We start from the raw sequence: 23,415 nt of genomic DNA, 5'->3' as shown, positions 1-23,415 counted from the left end.
ATTGAATAAGACATAATCAAATTGAGCTGAAAAGGCTTCTATATAACTGTGAAATGGGAAGAAATAGATAAATATGACGTATAATAGATAACCACTCAAGCATGCGTGCCTTAACTGTTATTTTAGCATTACGTTTGCCACAAATTTGCCAAAAACAAAAAAAAACAAAAATATCCATGTACGGCGTAAAACAGATCAATGGCTAATTGTTTTATATATATATATATATATATATATATATATCTTATATAATTAAGCCAATTCTTGAGGGAATGGTTAAATTTTTGAAGTACCATATATGCCCTCACATACTATAAATATTAATAAACAAATTATTTCTATATGAGGATAAGATAGTCAATAAACTATATTATATTTCAAGCTCACATCTCATTTGAAGCACAGTTGTTTAGGATAAATTACAGGAAGGTAAATGAACAAAGGATTAAAGAGGACAGCAAATGCACAAGTTATTATAAATATCTTATCTTCCCATATCGGAAAATATCTCGTTGGCTCAGAATCATTTGGATTAGATATTTTTTCTAATAATATTTGCCACATTGTACTTGATCCAAGTTCGCCTCCATATTCTTTGTCGGACTCCCTCGTTAAATTTCGACATGAACTACTGATAAAGAGACATCATATACTTACACTGTTACACAACCATTTAAATCTAAGATCTAGCTAGCTTCACAGTTGACGTCTTATAAAATTCTAGCATGCATAACTTTTCTAGCTTCACAGTTGCATGATTATTTAATAAATAAAGAACCTGACCTTAAGTCAATTGCTACTTCACTCGGATGCTGGTTGAACATATCGTCTCAAGCTAGCTTATCTATGAGACAATATATATAGTACTGTAGACACTGACCATTAACGTACACACACACCCAAAGATCGAACTTGTTAACTAGCTGGCACTAATTACTCCTGCAAATTTAATTAACATACATGGAGATCGATCGAGTCAGGAGAAAACTGATATATATATATAGAACTTTGCTCAAGAACAGAGGTCCGTTCCTAAGCTTATGGAACGGATTTCCAGTTTTTTTTCCACTTTTCGATCACATATTCACATCTTAACCGTTCAGTTTTTAGGCTCTAATGTATAGATCACTTATGAAAATTTTCAGCCAAATTGATGATCGTTAAGGCATCCAAAACTGCAATTTACATGAACGAACCGGAACCGTTCGTATTTATTGTTGTAAATTGCAGTTTTGAATGCCTTAACGATCATCATTTTGGCTAAAATTTTGCAGAGATGATCTATACATTAAGACTTCAAAACTGAACGGTTAAGATGTGAATATGTGATCGAAAAATAGGAAAAAAATGGAAATCTGTACCTAAGAAAAGGTACGGACGTCCGTAGCGGAGACGGAGTGTGTGTGTGTGTATTTAGAGACTTCATATACATTATCCAAAAAAAAAAAGAGACTTCATATACAACTACAAATTAGAATCTCACAACGAACTAAAAAACTGCACAGTATAACTTTGAATGCATGGATCACAGTTGGTTTTATGGCACCAGATCCCTTTGCCTTTATTCCATGTGGAATTTGTTGCTTCTTACAAAAGTAGACAAAGTCTCATCGCACTTAGTTATTGATCCGTTTAATTGGAACATTATCAGCTCTCTCTCTCTCTCTGAACCCTCTTTCCAAGTTTGCTGACGACGACGACCTCCTTGACGTTGTCCAAACGCCAACTTGGATGTCCATATATGCCACTGGTTTCGTTGGGTCCTCTGTGTCTTTCTCCTTCCCTTTTCTGTATCTCAGGCTTGCTTGACGTACATGCAAGAATGTAAAATGTGTCGACACAGTGAATGAACTATGAAGTCCAGCTCGATATCTCCTTTTTTTCAAGAATCAAATTCAATCGGATGTTTATAACTATGGTGACCAGGATTGGTGCTATGATAATGATTCGATGGCCTTTTTATAGTAGTGCTATGACTGCAATCCAATCAAATTCAATCTGCAATCTTCTTTTCCACAAGTGGTCGTCTTACTCTTTCTTTCTTAAAAGCGACACAAACAGGGTCATATGGTTCCATCATGCTTTGGGGGAGAGAGCACAAAGCTACACTCTTTCTATAATTACCCCTTAAATATCTTAATGAAAGGTGATTCTATGATTCTATCGTACGAATTTCTCACAAACACAACTTGTAGAGAAACCTTATTGAAGAAGGAGCTTCAATATATAGTATACGACCCCTAATCCTGTGCTTATATTTCACTCCATGCATGTATGCCTAGCCTTCATCAATATGGTCTGGCCTTCAGCTACGTTGCTTTTAACCTTCTTTATAATTTTGATTCTCTTTGCATGGTTGGCCAGAGAAATAAGTTGTTTTCAACGTACCATGCATGGCTTTGATTATTGAATATGATGAATCTAAATTTGTAGAACTAATCAAACAATTAGTGCCACTAAAGATTCAAAACCGCACTCAAAAACCAGATTTGCATCCTTGTCAAATACGTACACGATCATTTACCCGTCCTCTAGAGTGGACGTACGAGAAAGCAGAAAAAAACCCTTTGACTGGGTCGAAACAATACCATCCTCTTGTAAAAACAATAATAATTAAGAGCATTAAAATTAATCCTCACTTCATTTGATTAATTCATTAGAGTGTTAGGGAGGTTACTCCTCTCTTTCACTCATCTTTCAGCCAAAAAAAAAATCCTCACTTCATTTGACCCGTATAGCAACTTTCTTTTGTAAACTTTGATTTCCGAGTTGCCTTGCTCTCTCTGTGCTTATCGGCCTCCCATACATGTGTGTGTGTGTTTGTAGATAATAAATCTGCTTTCCCCAAAGCTAACCTCCTATTGCTAAAGAGAACAATTAGGTAATTAATTAGGCAAGTATATATTATACAACAAGACGTCGAATAAACTTGACATTTCTCAGTAACTGTACTTTTTGGACCACCCAGTCTCCCGAAATCAAACTTGCACCTCTGCATAAAATGAGGAATAGGCCTCCTGAACTCACATACTTGATTGAAGTCGATTCCTTTTTAACTTGTGAAGGTACATCTCTCATTAATTAGTTTGGTTTGAGCTGAGGTTTGCCAGGTTAATTCAAACGCCTTTCTAACGGACAATTTCAAACGTGGTGTCCACGAATGTTGATGCTCGGTTGACGAGCTCGTAGGTAATTTCTGCAAGACAAATACTCAAGTTATTTTTGAATTGTCTGTATCCCCATATTAGTGAAATATCGATCCTACCTGTTGGGCTGACGTAGGAATCGTAACTACCCTAGAGGCTAACATCAAACTACCCTAGAGGCTAATATCACACAAATAGTTGTCCAAATTTCTTTCATACAATTGGATTGCCCTTAATTATCCTTGTAGGATTAGGATATCCTACAATGCACCAAGTTGGGCTGACTTAGGAAACCCTCAAGACTTAGGAATCCTTAACATAGCTAATATGCAACAGCCTTCTATATAAGACGACTGAGACTGCTCTACTTCTCATACAATTAAACACTTCCACACTTTCACTACCATACATACAATTTGTTCTCAATGGCTTTTAGAGACAAGTGTAAGTTGACTAAGTTCTACACCATCAAATTCTACGAAGATCGCATCATAACTATGGTGACTTCAGACGCATCTTCTGTGGATAAGTGGATTAATTGATAATACTTATCGCGCTCATGGTGACAAGTTTCTTGTGGGCCTTGATACTGAATGGCAATGGGACCACGAAACTCGAGATTATGAAGTTGCAGTTCTTCAACTATGTGTGGGTCGCCATTGCCTTGTTTGTCAATTGTCCCACTCCAAAAGCACTCCTCAATCGCTCATCAAATTCCTCGGTGATGAAAACGTGACTTTCGTTGCTAAGGAAGTTCGAGAGGATGTGACTCGTTTGGCTCGTCAAGGATTACACGTTAGATGTGCTATGGATGTCGCTCATATGGCTGCAAACAAATACAAAGACAATAGCTACAAGTCCATGGGATTGAAGAAGTTGGCGATGGAGTTTCTGAACAAGGAGATGGAGAAGGATAAGAAAATTACAAGGAGTCTTTGGGGTAATGAACGACTCAATCGCCTTCAAGTGGAGTATGCTTGCATAGATGCTTTTGTTTCGTTTCAACTAGGAGTGCAATTACAAATGCCCTACTCAAGTGAAGAGAGAATGAAATGCATCGCCGAGACAAAGAACTTTTGCATTAATGCATATTCATCAAGAAATTCCAACCTGAAGAAGAATCACATTATCAAAGAGGAAATAGCTGATATTGGCGATTATAGTAAGATTGTACCAACGGGTTGGTTCATCGAAGAAGAAGCGATTGATGTTGGGGATTACACCAAGATTGTACCAACAGGTTGGTTCATAGAAGAGGAAGCAATTGATATGGGCGACTACAACATTGTACCAACGTGCTGGGTTGAAGAGGAAGCGATTGATGTTGGGGATTACAGCGAGATTGTACCAACAGGTTGGTTCATCGAAGAGGAAGCAATTGATATTGGCGACTACAACATTGTACCAACGTGCTGGGTTTAAATTTAGACTACCATTTTTTTTTTTAATGAAACAATGTATCTTGTTGAATTAATTTTCTTTAATGCATACTTGCATAGTATACATTGTTATTGTGTTGTAATAAATTATTTCTGGAAACTCGAAGAGAATCAAATGATGTTGTATAAACTTGACATTTCTCAGTCATGCATTGTACTTTTTCGAGCACCAGGTCTCCAGAAATCAAACTTGCATGTTTGCATGAAATGAGGAATCGCCTCCTGAACTAACATACTCGATCGAGGTAGAATTCGTTTTTAGTTTTTTACCTTGTGAATGTTCTTCTCTCATCAGTTTTGTTTGAGCATATATATAAATATATATATATATATATATATATATAGAGAGAGAGAGAGAGAGAGAGAGAGAGAGAGAGAGAGAGAGAGAGAGAGAGACTCCAAGAATGACTCAATCGATCGCGATAAGGATAATTAGCATGCATTTTATAGGGTCTAATATTTGTATCCACACTTATCGATGCATAACTTAACATTGTAAATTTTACATGCCCCATCTTCGTAAAAACATGTAGGAAAAAGAAAAAATTCCGAGACCATGAAATCTAGTGTATTTTTCTAGCAAGAGCCTCTATTTCAAATAGACGATTATCATTTGGAGCGGAGGCAGAATTTGGCGGCTTCTTCCTTACAAGCAAATTGACGCCTACGCCATGAAGGGCTGATCAAGACAAGTCTCAATAAATTCATCACGCTTATATATTGTTGAAACCATGTAACTTATTTTTCTCTCTTTCCACTTTTGGGTTTACCCTTGTTCCATTAAGTTGTCAAGTTCAATATTCTTTCATTAATTCTCACGTTCCATTTATTTTGTATACTAATTGTCTGATTTACGTACATATCTAGAGTTCTTGCTTTAAGGAAGGATCTAGCTAGCTTGCTTTTTTTCGCGAATGTGAGGAAAAAGATGTATTAAAAATAAAGGGAAATACAAGTAAGAGAACAGGACATATCCTACACCTTCTAGATGTAAAATACTACGGATGAGAAATGACAGACAACATCCTACCTTTCAAAATAAAAGAAATCATCTAAAACGATCGAAGACTAGGGAGACCCAACTTATCTCTTTTACAAAATTGATTAACGAAGCTTGGAGATGAATCAAACCAAGTAAAGCTCGTACCTGAAGCGCCAAAATTGGTCAATTAATGCATCAGCCACCTGGTTTCCTTCACGAAAAATATGTGAACAACGAAATTGAATCATTGAAATGCGATGCACACAATTTTTCCATGCCACATGTAATTGCCAAGGTACCATTTGGGGAGAGCGGAGAAAATTTAGAATTAGGGACGAGTCAACTTCAAGCCAAATATGCTTTCAATCACGAACCCATGCAAGCTCGATTGCCTTTATCACTGCCATAACCTCCGCAGCAATGGAACTAGGAATGTCAAGGGATGATGAAAAAGCACCAACAACCTCCCCATGGAAATCACGAAAAACTCCACCATAACCTGAACGATCCTCCCCTTGCTTCCAAGCACCATCCGTGTTAACTTTGAACCAACCAATAATGGGTGGATGCCAATTCACCTTGTAAACTTTTGGGGCACAACACGGCCTGCAAGTAGCACCGAACCTCTTTAGGATCTATCTAGCTAGCTACTTTAACAGTTCTTACTTCAACGAAAGCAGAAAGCATTCTTCTGGTCGAAATAGTAAATAGCATCTTACTCATCTCATTTAACCCGCATTTCATAACCTTAATTTCCAACATACCTTAATCACTTTCTCATCTTTCCGCCAGGTGGCAGCCAGCCTCCCATACTAGCTAGCTAGATCTTCTTTCCCTAAAGCAAATCTCTTTGATAAAGAGAACAACTACGTAGATACATAATTGCATATATATACAGAAGGAATGAGTAAGCTAGTCGCTTATGGGCTATTGTACTATGTTTTTCTACATTCTGGACCACCCTTTCTAGAAATCGATCAAACTAGTATACATTAATTTGCAGAAAATGAGGAATTGAAGGACCACCAGCCACCGGTCAAGTTATAAGTACACGATCGATCTCTGTTTAATTTGGTTGATTCATATAGTTTCTGCCCTTTATTGTTCATTTTCTTCATATTCCATATGCGCAGCTCGATTTGTCTAGCTGAATAGAGCCTCCTAATCAGATTGAATCATTGAATATCAGGTCAGTACGTAGCGCTTCACACTGAAACTACAATTAAAATCTGATAATATTTATCTCTCTAGCTAACTCTCAGTTCTTCATATTTTGACGATTCTTTAATGTATGTAGTTCAAAAGATACTGTGACATAATTAAGCTTGAGCTATGGAGGACTCCCATACTGATGGCTCAGTTGCGATAAGGTTAGTTGTTCTTATCATAACCAGACTGCAATTTTTGGCCAAAATAATTCACGTACAGTTGCAAGGAAACTAATTAAGATGAGTTTAGTGACAATTGCCATCACAAATCTTCTGTAGATAGTGACATAGTTAAAATACTCTGTAACAGAAAATTTAGTTTTTAATCAGAGTAGGGAAATTTATACTTTAGAGAGCCCCATCCACTTTTGGAGAGAAATCTTATTGGACTAGGTCCAATTTTAGACGCAAACTTAGGTTGAGTAGTACAGACTTAACTTGTTGGGACTCATAGTAAGTTCGATTCCTTGATTTAGATTCAAATTGATGTTTCGGTTGATTAATTTGTGTGTGAAACTTTTATTTTCTTGTCGGTCGTGTCTTATTCAGCATTGGTCCGGATCGAAATATTTCTGAGGACGGCAGTTCTGCCGCAAGAGAAACAAGAAGTACTAGTCCGAAATGGCCAACAATGGAGGAACTTGTTACCCTCTTAGAAAAAACGGAGGATGTTAAGCTTCATAAGCCAGCATTCCTCTCGATGTGGGACAATAGGATATTTGTAATATCATGTGCATTTGCCGTCTTACTTGATCCTTTGTTTTCTTACATCTTTCTCATCAACGACGACAAGAAGTGTGTGATGGTGGACCGAAAGTTGAAGTTAGCATACGTTACTCTACGATCAGCTACAGATATATCATATGCATTGGACATTATCTTTTGTTTATGGCGAATTCGGAATGCTAAGATACTTGAGGCCTGGGGAATGATGAGTACTGTTTCTTTGAATGGAAAGAGATCAGTGTCACCCCTTCTCCTTGTTCATATTTTTGTTGCTCTTCCCCTTCCACAGGTAAGATAAATCCTACTGCGTTTAAATTAAAATGTGACATGTTAGATATGGACAGCTAAATATTGTAGATATTTAATTACATGTTTTACACCTTAAACGGATGTAATTGTTCTATATACAGGTAACACTACTCACTGCCAGAGGTGTTGATTCTGTTCTTCTTCTTTTTACTCTAATTCAATACACAGTACGAGTTTATCGCATCTATGGTTCGCTCGGGCAACAACCTAATATAGCAACTGTAAAAGGAAGTTGGCTTAAAGCTACATTGGATTTTTTTCCCTTCATCCTTGCTGCTCATGTAAGTTTCAAATCTACATTACACTCAGATCGTTTCCTAACTTAGCTAGTTACAAGTGAAAAGATATATTGTTCTTTTATAGTTTTTCTTTTATCTGTTCAAACTTAAGACTTCCTTCATCACTGGAAAAATTACAATATCATAGCTAGTAATTTCTCGATGTTAAGTGGTTGGATATGTGATTTCAGTTTTAACAAACCTACCAGCTGCCATTGTTATTCAAGCTCACCTATACCAACTAGCTACTGGTATAGTAGTTTTCCCCACCGAACTGTTGAATGAGAAGTTTGATTCTCACTCCCCTTCAGATCAACTTAGAAAAGAAAGAAAGAAATGCAACGACAACAGCTCCGAGCCGAACTGTTGAAAGTTAATGCACATTGAAGCATCTAAGATAATCTACATCAATTTAGAGAAGTCTAGAGTAATCAAGAGAAATCTAAGAGTTGCTAGAGTAATCTAGAACATGATCTAGTATAATCATGGTAGTTAGTGCAAGAAGTTTCTAGACTTACCATGTAAGTAAGTGTAGGAAGTCTCTATAACGTACTATCATGTAAGAATAGTAAGGCTAGCTCTAGATTGGTCATGGAAGTGTAACTAAGGTCTAGAATATCTAACAAGTCTAGCAAGGTCTAGAATGATCCATTAAGGTCTATAAATATGTAATGTAACCAAGCAATCAATGAAGGAAGAAAGAACAAGAAGAACAAGAAGCAAGTTTCAAAGTATGGCTATCACTCCCTCCTCTATTTCAATTGCTTCTCGATCCTAACATAGTTGTCCTAATAACATTTTCTCCCAACTTCTAGCTTCTAAATACTTTGCTCTAAACACACAATCCTAGCCCACTACTATCAAAACTTCAAAAGTGCTATCAAATCCACAAATTCTAACACGAACACTAATAGAACCTTCGATCATTTAATAAATGATTTTTTTTTCTAATACATGAAATCTGTTATAATTACTTTCATTTCATAATTTTCAGAAACCTAACCATTAACTGCATTGTCGGTTCTTCAGCTATTTGGAGCAGCGTGGTACTATCTTGCTGTTGACCGTATAGTGACTTGTTGGATGGATGCCATTGGAAAATATGATCCTTACTGTGATGATTTAAAATCTTCTAATACTGTGGAAAATACAAAATCCCTAATTAATAAATCATGCTCAAAAAGTTCTTCAAACACAATAGTGGATTTTGGTATTTACAATTCCGCTATTCAATCTGGTTTGACAAAATCAACCAAGCTTTCCCTAAAGTTGTTGCAAGGTTTTTGGTGGGGACTGCGAAATCTGAGGTTTGTACACTTATATAAGCATATGTAAATGTATATGTGTTTATAGAGACTGATTGATGTCTCATATATATGTAAGAACATATTAATACTTGAGACCCTCTAATTTTTTTTGCAGTTCTTTTGGTTCAAATCTTGACACTAGTCTTCCTGCTTCGGAGATCATATTTTCGATTTTCTTATCTATAAGTGGCATCGTGCTATTTTTAATATATTTCAATGGAAGACTGAAGGTTGGTTCGAATTATTCTTTTTATATATCAGTACAAAGTAATGTGTACTTGTATATGTGTATAACTGTTACTTGTTTCTATATATGATGGAAAGTTATGCAATACACATCATATACATGCATGCAGGTGTTAAAGAAAAGATCAAAACATCGTAAACTAAGACAGAAGATGCAAATGATGAATCCGGAGATAGATTTGTGGTTGTCTAAAAACGCACTCCCTAAAAATCTAAAGACGGTGATTGTGAAAAATGTACAACAAAAACTTGCAAAGAACAATGTTGTTAATACAGACAATTTCCTCTGTAACCTTCCCATAAAAGATCGAAGGGATATCGTGAGTCATCTTGGTTTGACTTCGTTAAAGAAAGTAAGTATTTTCTCTTTCAAAATCAATACAGTCTTTGTTTGCTACGTAGGTGGATATCTAAAAAATAATAATTTTTTCACAGGTGTCAATGTTCAAAAGTATGGATGCACGAATACTCAAGGCAATATGTGAGCATCTTAAGCTGGTAACATATAACGAAGACAGCTATATCATTCGTGATGGGGAACCACTTGAGAAGATGTTCTTCGTCACAAGCGGCACTGCATGGTCCTACACAACTAGTACCAATGCCAATGTCGCCGGAAGTACCAACAATGGTTCATCAATTATTAAGTGTCTTGCAAGAGGTGATTTTTATGGAGAAGAGCTACTAAATTGGGCCACAACGAAATTTGCCTCATTTTCTGAGTTTCCTATCTCAACTAGGACTCTCAAGACTCAAACAAAAGTCGAAGGATTTGTTTTGAGGGCCAACGACTTGAAGAGCGTTGTCGCTAAATTCTGGTGGTACTTTTCTAGTAAGAATCTCCATCAATTGAATAATTCTCAGTTAGAGCAATGGCAGAATTTGGCAGCTTCTTCCTTACAAGCAAAATGGCGCCTACGTCATGAAAGGCTTATTAAGACAGAGAGAAAGTAGACTATAGTCTAATACTCTAAACTACTTATCATTTTATGTATTATTCTTTGGTTTTCTCCAAATCCTAGCTAGTAATCATTGGAGGGTTTTCTAGCACTGTTAATCCCTCAAAAATCCAAATCCCACCTAGCAACCAACTGTGCATGTATTATATTATATGTAGGGTAAATTTCATTTTACCTCCCTGATCTTTACATCATAAATCATTTGTGCCCCTACACTTTTAATTTCATCACGCGTGCCCATGTACTTACCAATCAATTTTGTCTAACCCTTGACTTTTTTGCCAACTATTGTGTGATGTATTTTGAAATTGTAGTCACATGCAATATAATTTTGCATGTCACATTAGTGCATCGTTATCATACAACTATACAAGGGAGTCCATTAGAGCCACATTTTCAATTTACAAAATACTTGACAAAAAAAAAAAGAATTATTGAACATGATTGATTAAAGGGCAAATTTCAGTTTACCTCTCTGATCTTTACACCCTAAATCATTTGTGCCCCTACACTTTTAATTTCATCACGAGTACGCATGTACTTACCAATTTCAATCAATCTTGTCTAACCCTTGGGTTTTTTGTCAACTATTGTGTGATGTATTTTGAAATTGTAGTCACATACAATATAATTTTGCATGCCACATTAGTGAATCATCATCATACAAGGGAGTCCATTAGAGCCACATTTTCAATTTTACAAAATACTTGACAAAAAAATGAATTATTGGACATAATTGATTAAATTGGAGAGCATAGGGGTACATGTGATGAAATTAAAAGTGCAGGGCTACAACTGATTTAACATGTAAATGTTAGAGAGGTAAAATGATATTATCTCTTGATCAAATGTACATGTGATGAAATTAAAATTGCAGGGTCACAACCGATTTAACATGTAAATTTTAGGGATGTAAAATGAAATTAGCTTAAGCTCTTATATGTATGTACAATGTTTCAAAAGCATTTTTGTTTTCACATATACAAAAGGTACTCAAATCTCTAAATCAAAATACGATGCTCACGTATTATGCATCACATCTTTTTCACCTTTCTATTGGAACTTTCAAATTTACTCACTTAACCTCCTATGCTCATTACACCTCCTATCAAATTTTCAAATACTAAATTTACTCACTAAATTTCCTCAAATAACCTCACTCATATAATTTGCAAAAAAAAAAAAAAAAACTATTATCTTTAAAATAAAAACTTAGTCAATTCAATGATTTAATTACTCTATAAATCTTAATTACATATTCATTCCTTAATCAGACAACATAAATAAATCTTTTTTCAATAAAAAAATTCAAAAGCAAGGTATTGAGTTTTAAAAATTAATTTCTAATCAATAAGAAAATAACATGAACTATTTTGTGGTTTTTTTTAACTTCTTTTATTTTTTATTTTTTAGCTCTGTAAAAAAAAATTAATCATTTTTTCTTAATGTTTATTTTATGTACCTCAAGATTAATTATTTAAATATTTATATAGTTTTTCTAATTGCTAGCTCATTTTAAGCTAATATTTTTTTTTGGTATAATTATTGTCCTTAATAATAATTTTATAGTAAGTTATATGTTATTTAATAATTCATAATAGAATGAGGTTACGTGAGCAGATTTGGAGACCCTAATAAAAACACTCAAATTTAAATCTTAAACCCAAGCGGGTAAAATAAAGAGGGACCGTAAAGTCGGTGTGCACTCATGGTAAATGTTTTTGAAAATGGCCCCTAAGGCCCAAGCCACATAAACAATCAGACTCAAGCAAGAAGAATCGACCCATGATGAAGCTCAAATTAAGAAGTCGACGGCCCACCCAATGTTGAAGCCCAATAAGCCCAAACTCTTAAAAAAAAAATAAAAAACGAATTGAAAATAAAAATAAAAAAGCTAAAACCCTAGGCCCCAAAAACCCCTCCTCATTCTGCTTTGCTAGCACCAGTCTCTTTGTTTCTGCAAAACCCAAAAGATTAGAAATGGTTCGAAGCATTAAGAACCCTAAGAAAGCCAAAAGAAAGAACAAGGTCAGCTTCAATCCACTGCCTTTTAATTTTTTGTTCAGTGAATCAGGGTTTATCTTTTGCGATTGAAGTGAATTGGATTTTTGTATAGGGCTCCAAGAAGGGAGATGGGTCTTCTTCGTCTTCAGGGCCATCAATGCCAGCGAAGGTGTGGCAGCCAGGTGTGGACAAATTGGAGGAAGGAGAAGAGCTCCAGTGTGACCCTTCAGCTTACAACTCTCTTCATGCCTTCCATATTGGTTGGCCTTGTCTAAGGTTACCTCTCACTTTACTTTTTTCTTATTTTTAATTACAGGAAAAGCTTAAAGTTGAAATTTTGAAGATTGGGTTTGGGTGATTTGATCATGATTAGTTTGATTTTGTAGAGCTACTTTCATCCTAGCTTAAATTGTTGTGCTTTTTTAGCTGCTATTAGTGTTGCTGTCTTTGATTACTCTCATTGTTACTTGCAAAGTCGAATTTGTATACTTGATCTGCAGCTAATGATTTAGGGATTGACAGTTCATCCATTTTTTTTAGAATTTTAGGATTTAAATTGATTACTAAGAGTGAATTACTTTTTGGTAGCTTTGATATTGTACGAGATACATTGGGGTTGGTGAGGACAGAGTTCCCTCATACGGTGTACTTTGTTGCTGGGACTCAGGTGAGCTTTATGTGTTAATAATTATTAATCGCTTGTATATCACTCTTTCCTTCAACTATCAATCTCATCAGTTTTGATGGTGGAAATATGTTCTTCTGCAGGCAGAGAAAGCTTCTTGGAACTCTCTTAGCATATTTAAGGTATCCAACATTTCTGGGAAAAAGCGCGAACCAGTGCCAACTAAATCTGGAGATGATGAGTCGAATATGGATAGTGAGGATAGTGATAGTGACGAAGATAGTGATGAGGAGGAGCTTGAAGGATCTGGCGCACCAATTTTGCAGGCAATTTTTTTTCTTCTTTTCGCAAAATCGCATACTTGCCGATTCAATTCTCACTTTTACTTTGCTTAATTTTGATCTCATCTTTGAGCATTTCCAATGTTCTTGTTGTTATGTACAGTTGCGCAAGGTAACTCATGAAGGATGTGTGAATCGTATACGTGCCATGACACAAAGTCCTCATATATGTGCATCTTGGGGAGATACTGGTCATGTGCAGGTCAGACTTTGTGTCCTTATATCCATGATGAGTTTCTTAGTTACAGTTTCAATTGTACGCGCGCGTGTATATGTTGAGTTTTTCATATATCATAATTTCAAGTGTATAGAAAGACTTACTCTTCTTTCAACGTTTACTCTGTTGTCAAATATTTTGACTCATGAAGTTCATACCTGAGGAAGCAGAATCAAATAATGATTGCATGCTAAATTTATTACTGACTGTAGATGTATATTATAAAAGAGTGAGAAGGCAACCACAGTTTATACAAGTTCCAGATGGATTGAGAAGTGAAATTTGAATTTTTGATTGGGTCTATATTAAGCTTACAGTTAATAGCCTTTAGAGTTTACTTTGAATGTGACTCAATCTTGTTACTCTTGCAGGTCTGGGACTTCAGTTCTCATCTGAATGCTTTAGCAGAATCAGAATCAGAAGTTAGTCAAGGACCTTCTAACCAAGCTCCATTGTTTAAGTTTGGGCATAAAGATGAAGGATTCGCTCTCGACTGGAGTCCTCTTGTAACTGGAAGGCTTCTATCTGGTGAAAATACAATTTTTTTTTTTTTGTTCTTTTTAAATTTATTTATTTTAGACGATTTGTTAATGTTTATTAATGTGCTTCAAAGGGGACTGCAAGAGTAATATACATTTGTGGGAACCTACATCTGGTGGAACATGGAATGTTGATACCACTCCGTATATTGGGCATATTGCAAGCGTGGAAGATCTGCAGGTATGTAGCTAAGATGGGAAGCTATAGTTGGATCTGTTGTTTTCAGCATATGGATTCAATCTTACAACGTAATTTGCCTGTTTTCCTTCATATTTTCTAATATTCTGATGACATTCTGGTAACTCTCATCTGTGCAGTGGAGCCCTACAGAAGCTGATGTTTTTGCCTCTTGTTCCGTGGATGGGAATATAGCAATATGGGATACCCGTTTAGGGAAGTCACCTGCAGCTTCTTTTAAGGCGCATAATGCAGATGTGAATGTTATTTCTTGGAACAGGTGCTTAAACCTTAATTCTCTATTTATTTATTTTGTGGGTTATTTGGCTTTGGTAGTGCTTCCTATGGTATGATGACCCCGGTACTTCTTTACTTTTGGATTTAGGCTGGCTAGCTGTATGTTAGCATCCGGAAGTGATGATGGTACCTTTTCCATCCGTGACCTTAGATTGCTTAAGGTATGTCTAGTTGGAATTAGTTCTCTGTCACTGTCTATAATGTTCCTTTGCATGCTAAATACAACTTTTTATTTATCTGACCTTTTCGTATGTGATTTACAATGAGTGTTAAACTATGCCGTCGGTGTATCTTTTGGGTTTATCTCACATGTTCACCGACCCCTTGTTGATAATGCTAAAAATGATATATCCTTCTATTCCTCTATCTGCACGCAGGGAGGAGATTCTGTAGTGGCACATTTTGAATACCATAAACACCCTATTACATCCATCGAATGGAGTCCACACGAAGCTTCTACTTTGGCAGTGTCATCTGCTGACAATCAGCTAACGTAAGCAATATTAAAGACTCAAATGACCTAATAGAAGCCTATTGTTTTCTGCTCTTTATGTTTGAACTCAAAAATATTTGGTTTTTATCGACAGAATATGGGACCTTTCTTTAGAAAATGACGAGGAAGAGGAGGCAGAATTTAAAGCTAAAACGAAAGAGGAAGTGAATGCTCCAAAAGATTTACCTCCACAACTTCTATTTGTTCATCAGGTAAATATTACCGTCATAATGTTGTACTCCAAGAAGAATCTAGTGTTCATTCAATTCAACTGAATTGTTATTTTATTGTACAGGGACAAAAAGACTTGAAAGAACTTCATTGGCATTCACAAATTCCTGGCATGATCGTATCAACTGCAGCAGATGGTTATAATATTCTGATGCCTTCAAACATACAGACCACCCTTCCCTCCGATGGTCCTTGAAAGTTTTGATATCAGTATGCATTGTCCACAGCGAAGAGTAGATGCATCGGATCACGTTCCAATAATGGGATGGCATGAATGCGTTATGCTGAGCAATACACTCTTGTTTACCCTTTTCTTTCGTTCTTCCCATTTTGGGGGTTTGGTTGTGTATGGAGTAACATCTACACTCTTTGCCTAAAGCTTTTGTGTTACTGGAAGTTTTTTAAATGTAGTTGTCTGTCAAGTTCAATCTCATTTTCTACTGGTGCCCTGCTGTATGTGGTTAAAACAGATGCTATATATATAAAAGTAATTATAAATCCTTTTACTGATGCGTGTGTCAAAAACAATGAACAATCAAGGAAACCAAGATGCGAGATGTAGAAATTTTAGATAACTCAGACGAGCCATTGAGGATAATCCAAGAAAAAAGAGGACACATTCACTTCTATTCATCTTTGAACATGAAGGATATTCCTTACACATTAAAGTGAATAACGAACCACATTGCTGTGAGCTGTCAGAAAACGAACTCCCTGAAATTACCAAGGCGGTAAAGATAAGAGACTCCTACCACTGTCATCATAACATATAAGCTGCCTCATACGTGACTTGATACAAGGACGGTAAAAACAATCCCCCAAGATAAGAGACTCCTTCCATTCTCATCATGGCTTATAAGCTGCCTCATATGTGACTCAATACAAGGCCGGTAAAAACAATCCCCTTTGAAAAAGATTGATCTGGTTTGATGCAGCACCCCCTTAATGTCAACTGGCCAGCCCATCACAATTGCATACCATGTCACAGTCATAACTTTTGTCAATTTTCTCTACGAATTGACAGGCTTTCCATTTAACTTGGGGAAAGGATCTTGCTTGCTTAAAACCACAACTTTACTCTTGTGTGCAAAGTATCCCTTTACCAGACTTTTGTATATTAGTATTGCCATTATGCACTCCACCTACAAATAGCACCAGACACTGATTAGATAGCCTATCAACAACGGAAATTGGAAATGAAACAAGATTGAAAGGGACAGCCAAGCAAGTACCTCATCCACATCAATGTCCATTTCAAGCCATTTCAATGCTTTGACAATTACTTCCAACTTCAGCTGGTGAGCTTTGCTCGGGTCCTTTTGCTTTTGGATAATGTAACTGCACAATGAAGATATTGTCATCATAAATTGAATCTCCAGAGAAATTATACTGTCAGAGCCTCAGAGGGCAAATTAATAGAGCTGCACGGGAACTTACATTTTTTTCAACAGTCTCTGATAGACCTGAAGTTCTAGCTTCTCTAGGACGAGATATACGCCAGATCTCAAGAACCTGATATAATTCAAACAATTTAGCAACTCACAGAAAATGCAGTACAATCTACAGCTTTTCACAATGAAAGCAAACCCTACCTGTCTTCATGCTCTTGAAGAGCATGCCGAAGAAGTCGGAGGTCACCTCTTCTTAGAGCTTGCACAACATTGCTATACTGCAAAAGCAAGAACATTGTCAACAAGTCAGATGAACGAATGGAAAGCATAGCACTATAAGTTTTGGTTCTGAAACTGTTTGCTTCACATTCATCCCCTCTGAGATCCCTGGTAAACAGATTTTCTGTAGGCGTGCAACTCTAAGTGACACTAGAAGATCTCATTTGTAGGTAAAGGAAATAACAAACAAGTCGAAGGGGGTGTCATACCTCCACCAAGTTATACTTTTGCAGAAGCCAATCGGTTGGTATGATGCCAATTGAAAGCTTGACAGGTATCAAATATTTCAATATCATCCTAAGCAGATACAAACAACAGAAACATGAGCAAAACAATAACAAGATCTGCAGGCTCTAGTAAATCTCATGTTTGACTTCTCATGCCAGAATGTTTTATAATGTGTAGGGACATGGAGGAACAGCTTGTTCAATTATCAAAATCAAATGCTAGTGTCAATGTCATTCAAACAAAAAGATTATACAGGATGTAGAATGTACGCGCACGACAAAAGTAGTTATTTTTTAATCCTCCCGCCCCTATAATATACCCCTTAAAGTCTAATTCTGATGCAAAAATATATGCAGCAAGCACAACTGAACCGAACCTTATATTTGCTTCATTCCGAGGGTTGCAATGCTTCAAGGCATATGACAATTTATCATCAGCCTGCCAGGTAATAGAAGTTGATAGAGTCAATATAGGCAAAACCTAAATTTTCTGTCCTAGAGATTTTGCATGCATAGATACAAGTATAATGCAGGTAAGTGGCACATCTCCTGACTTAAAACTAAGGCATAGGACAGAACTGCCGATCCGGTGTCCTTAAATTCAAGCATACACCACTCCAGTGGGTGACCCACTGACCCCCAAAACAAAACCAAAATTGCAACTTAAATAACTAAATAAAACCAAAATTTGATATCAATAACATAAAAAACCAGGTTACTTACAGCAGGAAAATTTTCATTGAAAACCTCTAGACGGCCTGTATAATACATATAGGTAACCTGCATACCGTAGCACAGCAGTGAGAACAAACATAAAGAAATGTAAAGTGAGAACAAATTTGAAAAGGGAGGGGGAAGAAGAAATGAAAAGGGGTGAAAATTGCATCAGGTCAATCATAGCCATTTCTGACCTTATCTCTCTTGGGGAATTCCTCAAAATCGAATATACGTGCAGTTTCAATACTCCTTATCACACTGCGACAAAGGTGAACTGTACCAAGCTGCAACATAGTAAAAGATACATTATCATCATCCAACTCAGGCTACTTGTGCTTTCTTCAGATTCAAAAACATCCCCTTATAGCTAATTCAGGTCAAACTTAAAAAATAGCATGAGCTAAGTATGTTTGAAATGTTACCTTAAAGTAAACTTTAAACAACTGGCAAGTCACGTATAATGCTCCTACACGTTTTGGGCCTTTACCCTATAATCAGATGCACCCTTGAAGAATTAGCAGTAGTAGTATGATCAAACAAATGGAGCTTTAATCAATCGGCAAAAACTTTTAGCAAGATAAGCGAGATAAAAACAATCTAAAAAGTAAGAAATCTTACAGCAAGAACCCCAAATACTTTCATAAGGAAAGAGCCAGCTCCCTTCAACTTCTCCGGGGATTTCCCATTCGTCGCCAATTCCTTATCAGCCTACAAACATAAACACAACACTCTCAATTCCTCTCCCCAACATATTCACAACCAATAACAAAACAAACCACACACCAATCAATCTCATTACATTTTTTTTTTTCAAAACAAAATTGGAGTGACCTTACCCTCTCAGCTAGAACCCTGATTTCATAAACCATCACATACAATGCTTGTAAAGCCCAAGCGGAGTCCCAGTTCCTAAACTCCTGAATAAAAGCACTGCATATATACACCATCACCAATAGTCAAAACACCAAACACAAAACCACACTCACTACAAAACCAATCCCAAAGATCATTACTTTGCAGCTTTCTCAAACGCCTGGTACGAATCAACGAAGCTTCCGACTCGGAAACTCTGAAAAGCACGGAACAGATGAACCAGAATTTCACCGAATTGAGCATAGTTATCGTTCTGCTTAATCAATCTATTCGCGTCCTGTGGCAGAATCACAACAACAACAAAAATCAAAACCCTAACCCTAATTGAATGAAATTTAGGGATAGATTGATGTGAATGGCGGACCTGGAAAACGTTGAGGGCGTCGGCGAGGGAGAGAATGGAGGGGTTGTTGGAGGAGAGAGAAAGAAGGCGCTTGAGTAAATCGCCGTCCTGGTTCGAAACGGCGTCGCAGAAGCGGTTCAGGTAGTCGTTGATTCTTCTGTGCGCCTCCCCCATGCTCAAGTACGCCATCGCCTCTCCCTCTCTCTCTCTCTCAGCTCAGACCAGTCACTAGCTCCAAAGCACACACCTTTCTACTTTTTACTTTTGATTCTCGGTTCTAAGCGCCGCCGTTTAGACCAATATACTAAACGACTTGTCGTTTGCGTCTTCTTAATGAGCCAGATTTGTACGGCTGTGCTTTTTGTTTTTTTTTTTTGGAACCTTTTTTTTTGGAACCCAGTCTAGCTGGGAGGCTCAACCCCACGCCCCCACATTTGTATGGTTGTACACTTGGACTTATAAGAAGAAAAAGAATGTGTGATACACATCAAAAAAAAAAATTAAATGTGTGACAGTTAAATAAAGTAGTTGAGTATTTGGTAAACTATATTTCTAAAAGTACTTATAGTACTAAAAATAGTGACCAAGTGTTTCACTTAACTTGAAACTAAAAGTGTTACAGTAAGGGTCTTTGACCCAAAGCATCAAAATGAGGGAAAATTATCTCACTTAGCCTCGCTAGAGATTTTTATTCTCATTAACACAATTTAAAGAGAAATGACAAATATGTCCTCAGTTTAATTAATAAACTACACCACTGCCATGCGATTTTCTCTCCCTCTTTCTCCCGTCACGATTCACAGCTCTCTCACTCTCTCTCTCTGCCCTTCTCCCTCAACCCTGCCGGATTCCGTCGACGACAACAACGAGGACATTGATTACAAAAGCTCCGAGTCCGATCAACTTGACTATATCTGCAGCAAAATCCAGCAGAGGCGATGGAGAATTGGACGTCAGAGGTGAAGCAGAACTCAGTGAGTTCGTTGGTGCCCTAGCCACTCGATTGGATCCTTTCACCCACTGATCGGATCTAAGGTACAATTTTCTTCACCGCTTGGTTTCCAATTCAAATCTGTTTCGCTTTTTATCTTTTCGCATTACAATGGATTTGTGATATGAAATTCGTTGGCTAGAATAAGACAGTGGATGCGATTTCATTTGTGAATTTTGTTCATGCGGTGGTTGAATTTTGATTTGATTGGATTGGATTACAGTGATCGCGGTGGTGAAGAGGTTTACCAAATTCGAGACGAAAAGTAATAGAGTTAAGGGAGCTTGGGAGGGAAGTCTGACACGGTGGTACATCAGATTGTACCAAGAGAAGGAGAAGCTGTACTTGTGCATAAGAGGTTCTCCGCCGGTGACTGCCATGTGGGAAGAGATGGGTGCCCAGAGCATTTTCTGGGTTGATCAAATTTTTTTTTTTTTTAAGTAATGGTGCAGGAGGAAAGAAGAAAAAATTGAATGTCTATTGGGGAGCAATAGACGTCTAGTGAAGGGCGATAGATGTTTTTAAATTGATATAATCTCTTCTTTTTTTCCTTAATTAAAGTTTTATTTATCTAATTTTAGAAATATTGGTTCCAATTTCAGCTACCAAAAGTTCTATTGGGGGGGGCAATACGCATCTATTGGGGGGCAATATATATTTTGAATTGATGTAGTTACCTCATTTTTTTCTTTAATCAAAGTTTTATTTGTCTAATCTTGGAAATATTAGTTCTCATTCCGGCTACCGAAAGTTCTATTAGGGGGCAATAGACGTCTATTGGGGGGCAATTGACGTCGATTGGGGGGCAATAGAGGTTTTCAGAAAAATCTGGTGGGCGGCGGCCGGTGACCAGAATCCGGCGAAAGTTGGTCGGAATCAGGCGACCGATGACCAGCTCCGGCGAAGTCTCCTATGGTTTCTCTCTTTTCCATTTTCTCTCTCTCTAAGTAACAAAGGGGTGAGGGGTAAAATGGTATTAAAAAAAATTAAAAACAAAAAAAAAATCTTAATAGGGTATTAGGGAAGACTCCCTTATAGTATATTAGGTAAGAGGGAATTAAAAAAACTTAATGGGGTTAGTGGGAAAAAAATCCATAGAAATGGGGTAAATAGACAAAAACCCTTACAGTAATAATCCATAAGTTAGGTTGAGCGGGAAAAACAGTTGTTTTCAAACATTCTCTCTTTCCTTCCACCCCCCAAAAAAAAATCTATCGCAGTCCTTTTTTTTTTTTTTTTTTTTGAGAAAAGAAAATTGCATAATTAAGCAATCAGGATGTTTATATCAACTATAAGTATATCAGATAGCAACTCATCATCAATCCAAAATTAAAATGCAAGATACACAAGCACATTCATAGTTAATACAGCATAAATAGTATTGTCTTGATCAAATAATTAGTCACCCCGAACTAAAACGATGCAGCCATTAGATCTGTCGACGTGCATGTTAATGAACAATCGGAAGGAACAATATTTTGGGGTTGTTTTGTGGTTTGAACAAGTAATCCTATTAGAGCTCTCACTCTATCTAATACTGTGGTGTGATTTAATCGATTACTTTCGTGTTCTGTTATATAGCTCTATATGATTAAATATTTTCTATAATAATTTCATGCTTGAGCCACCCATATGGACATTGCAGTCAAGGCTTTCCTAAAATTGAGACTTGGACCAACTAACTTAAAACAAGATGTGCCAATAACCTGAAGGGGTAGACTACCATGTCAATCCCTAAGTATTGTTTCCATTAGCTGTATTTCTTTTTGGATTACTTAAACTTCTGACTTCCCTATAAAATTCTCCTCCAAGTGGAACTCTTTATGAATTTGGGAGCCTCAATCTTTTATGCTGTTTACCTCATCCTTATAAAATGGTTTTCTTTTCTTATTTTTATTTTTCTTTCTTTGGCTTCAAGTGAAATTTGTGATGATTTATTCTTCTTGCAGGTTTCACTTACTACTATTATTCCTGCTTCAAGTAACTTTTCTCTTACAATATCTGTGTTGAAGGTAAGTTTTTCATTTTCTCTGATTAATCTGCTGAAGTGTGGTTTATGTTGAAAATGAGCACTTCCACTGCATTAGGCAATGTTATTCCTCTATTTTGAACTAGACTTGCATTGTTTTTCAGAAATAACTAGGATTATATATCTCCTACCTTTTTTAATATTTTAAGTTATCTATAAGTAACATTATCTAAGCGATTAGGTTTTGATAAGCGTATTGGTATTTTCAGCCTTGACTAAATAGGTTTAGAGTTGTTATTTGTAGAGAACTGGTGTTTTTCTTCTCAATTTTGTAGCTAATTATCACCTACAGATAGCCAAGTGCTGTTTTCTTTTTCTTTGTGTACTGTGTAATTGTTACTAACCAACATTCTATCCATTCCTCAATTCTTCAAAATACAAGTGCACACGAGAATAGCAAAGACACCCCAAAATCGCAGCAAGTGCATGCCAAGCAAGATTAACCACTGAAGGACCATCTTTAGAAGAATACCGATAGGAGATCAATGAAGCCATGCACATACTTTTTGCTTGCTACCTAGAAATACTTTGTGCCAGAATGACAACAACCATTGTTTTGATAAGACAATGGTTTATGCACTTTTGAACTGTGTGAATTGAAGACCGATGAAGCCATGATCTGTTTTGTACCTCCTACATGGCGATCTTTTGTAATGAAATCAAACCCACCATCTTTTGTACAAAGGCTGCATACAAAATGCAACTTCTAAACAATTTTGTTTCATATAAAGGTTTCCGCAGATACTTTACTCTTACTGCTATTATATTTTTTATTATTCAGTTTGGTCATCTTTGTCACATTATATTTTTTATTATTCAGTTTGGTCATCTTTGTCATATAAAGGTTTCCGCAGATACTTTAATCTGCTTTGAGTCCATCTATATATTTGCCCCATTTTGGTTTAGTTTGTTTAGCTACTTTATGATTGCTGCTTAAATTTTCCAGGATCATGTGCTTGCTTCCAGAGCATTTTTCCCAGTTATAGTTGCATTTTATTTTGTGCTCTCTCATTTTATAGTTCCATAAGAGGTCAGGTTGA

At 36.5% G+C, this 23,415-nt stretch overlaps 4 protein-coding genes across 4 annotated transcripts; 3 read left to right on the top strand and 1 right to left on the bottom strand.

Moving 5' to 3' along the window:
• Nucleotides 1-6,512: 6,512 nt before the first annotated feature.
• On the top strand, nucleotides 6,513-9,509 carry LOC112190158 (cyclic nucleotide-gated ion channel 1). The gene is made up of 6 exons (XM_024329575.2): nucleotides 6,513-6,614; nucleotides 6,701-6,756; nucleotides 6,865-6,937; nucleotides 7,325-7,790; nucleotides 7,912-8,091; nucleotides 9,118-9,509. Exons 3-6 carry the CDS (start codon nucleotides 6,900-6,902, stop codon nucleotides 9,421-9,423), a joined length of 990 nt encoding a protein of 329 aa, XP_024185343.2. The 5' UTR covers nucleotides 6,513-6,614; nucleotides 6,701-6,756; nucleotides 6,865-6,899; the 3' UTR covers nucleotides 9,424-9,509.
• A 212-nt stretch (nucleotides 9,510-9,721) lies between these two features.
• LOC121051941 (cyclic nucleotide-gated ion channel 1-like) lies at nucleotides 9,722-10,774 on the top strand. The gene is made up of 2 exons (XM_040515584.1): nucleotides 9,722-9,994; nucleotides 10,077-10,774. Exons 1-2 carry the CDS (start codon nucleotides 9,722-9,724, stop codon nucleotides 10,593-10,595), a joined length of 792 nt encoding a protein of 263 aa, XP_040371518.1. The 3' UTR covers nucleotides 10,596-10,774.
• Nucleotides 10,775-12,370: 1,596 nt separating this feature from the next.
• On the top strand, nucleotides 12,371-15,935 carry LOC112190161 (glutamate-rich WD repeat-containing protein 1). The gene is made up of 12 exons (XM_024329581.2): nucleotides 12,371-12,628; nucleotides 12,717-12,880; nucleotides 13,193-13,271; nucleotides 13,373-13,555; nucleotides 13,674-13,772; nucleotides 14,159-14,315; nucleotides 14,401-14,507; nucleotides 14,645-14,784; nucleotides 14,890-14,962; nucleotides 15,179-15,294; nucleotides 15,389-15,506; nucleotides 15,590-15,935. The coding sequence occupies exons 1-12, from the start codon at nucleotides 12,581-12,583 to the stop codon at nucleotides 15,719-15,721; spliced, it is 1,416 nt and encodes a 471-aa protein (XP_024185349.1). The 5' UTR covers nucleotides 12,371-12,580; the 3' UTR covers nucleotides 15,722-15,935.
• A 128-nt stretch (nucleotides 15,936-16,063) lies between these two features.
• On the bottom strand, nucleotides 16,064-19,609 carry LOC112190162 (enhanced ethylene response protein 5). The gene is made up of 13 exons (XM_024329582.2): nucleotides 19,377-19,609; nucleotides 19,153-19,289; nucleotides 18,976-19,069; nucleotides 18,758-18,847; nucleotides 18,562-18,627; nucleotides 18,334-18,423; nucleotides 18,146-18,202; nucleotides 17,800-17,861; nucleotides 17,405-17,492; nucleotides 17,118-17,194; nucleotides 16,963-17,037; nucleotides 16,758-16,863; nucleotides 16,064-16,667 (listed from the first exon to the last, which is right to left on the bottom strand). The coding sequence occupies exons 1-13, from the start codon at nucleotides 19,542-19,544 to the stop codon at nucleotides 16,536-16,538; spliced, it is 1,242 nt and encodes a 413-aa protein (XP_024185350.1). The 5' UTR covers nucleotides 19,545-19,609; the 3' UTR covers nucleotides 16,064-16,535.
• Between the last annotated feature and the right edge of the window lie 3,806 nt (nucleotides 19,610-23,415).

Source organism: Rosa chinensis, chromosome 2 (genome assembly GCF_002994745.2).
Source record: "Rosa chinensis cultivar Old Blush chromosome 2, RchiOBHm-V2, whole genome shotgun sequence".
Classification (NCBI taxonomy): Eukaryota; Viridiplantae; Streptophyta; class Magnoliopsida; order Rosales; family Rosaceae; genus Rosa; species Rosa chinensis.
This window is presented reverse-complemented; position numbering and strand designations above follow the sequence as displayed.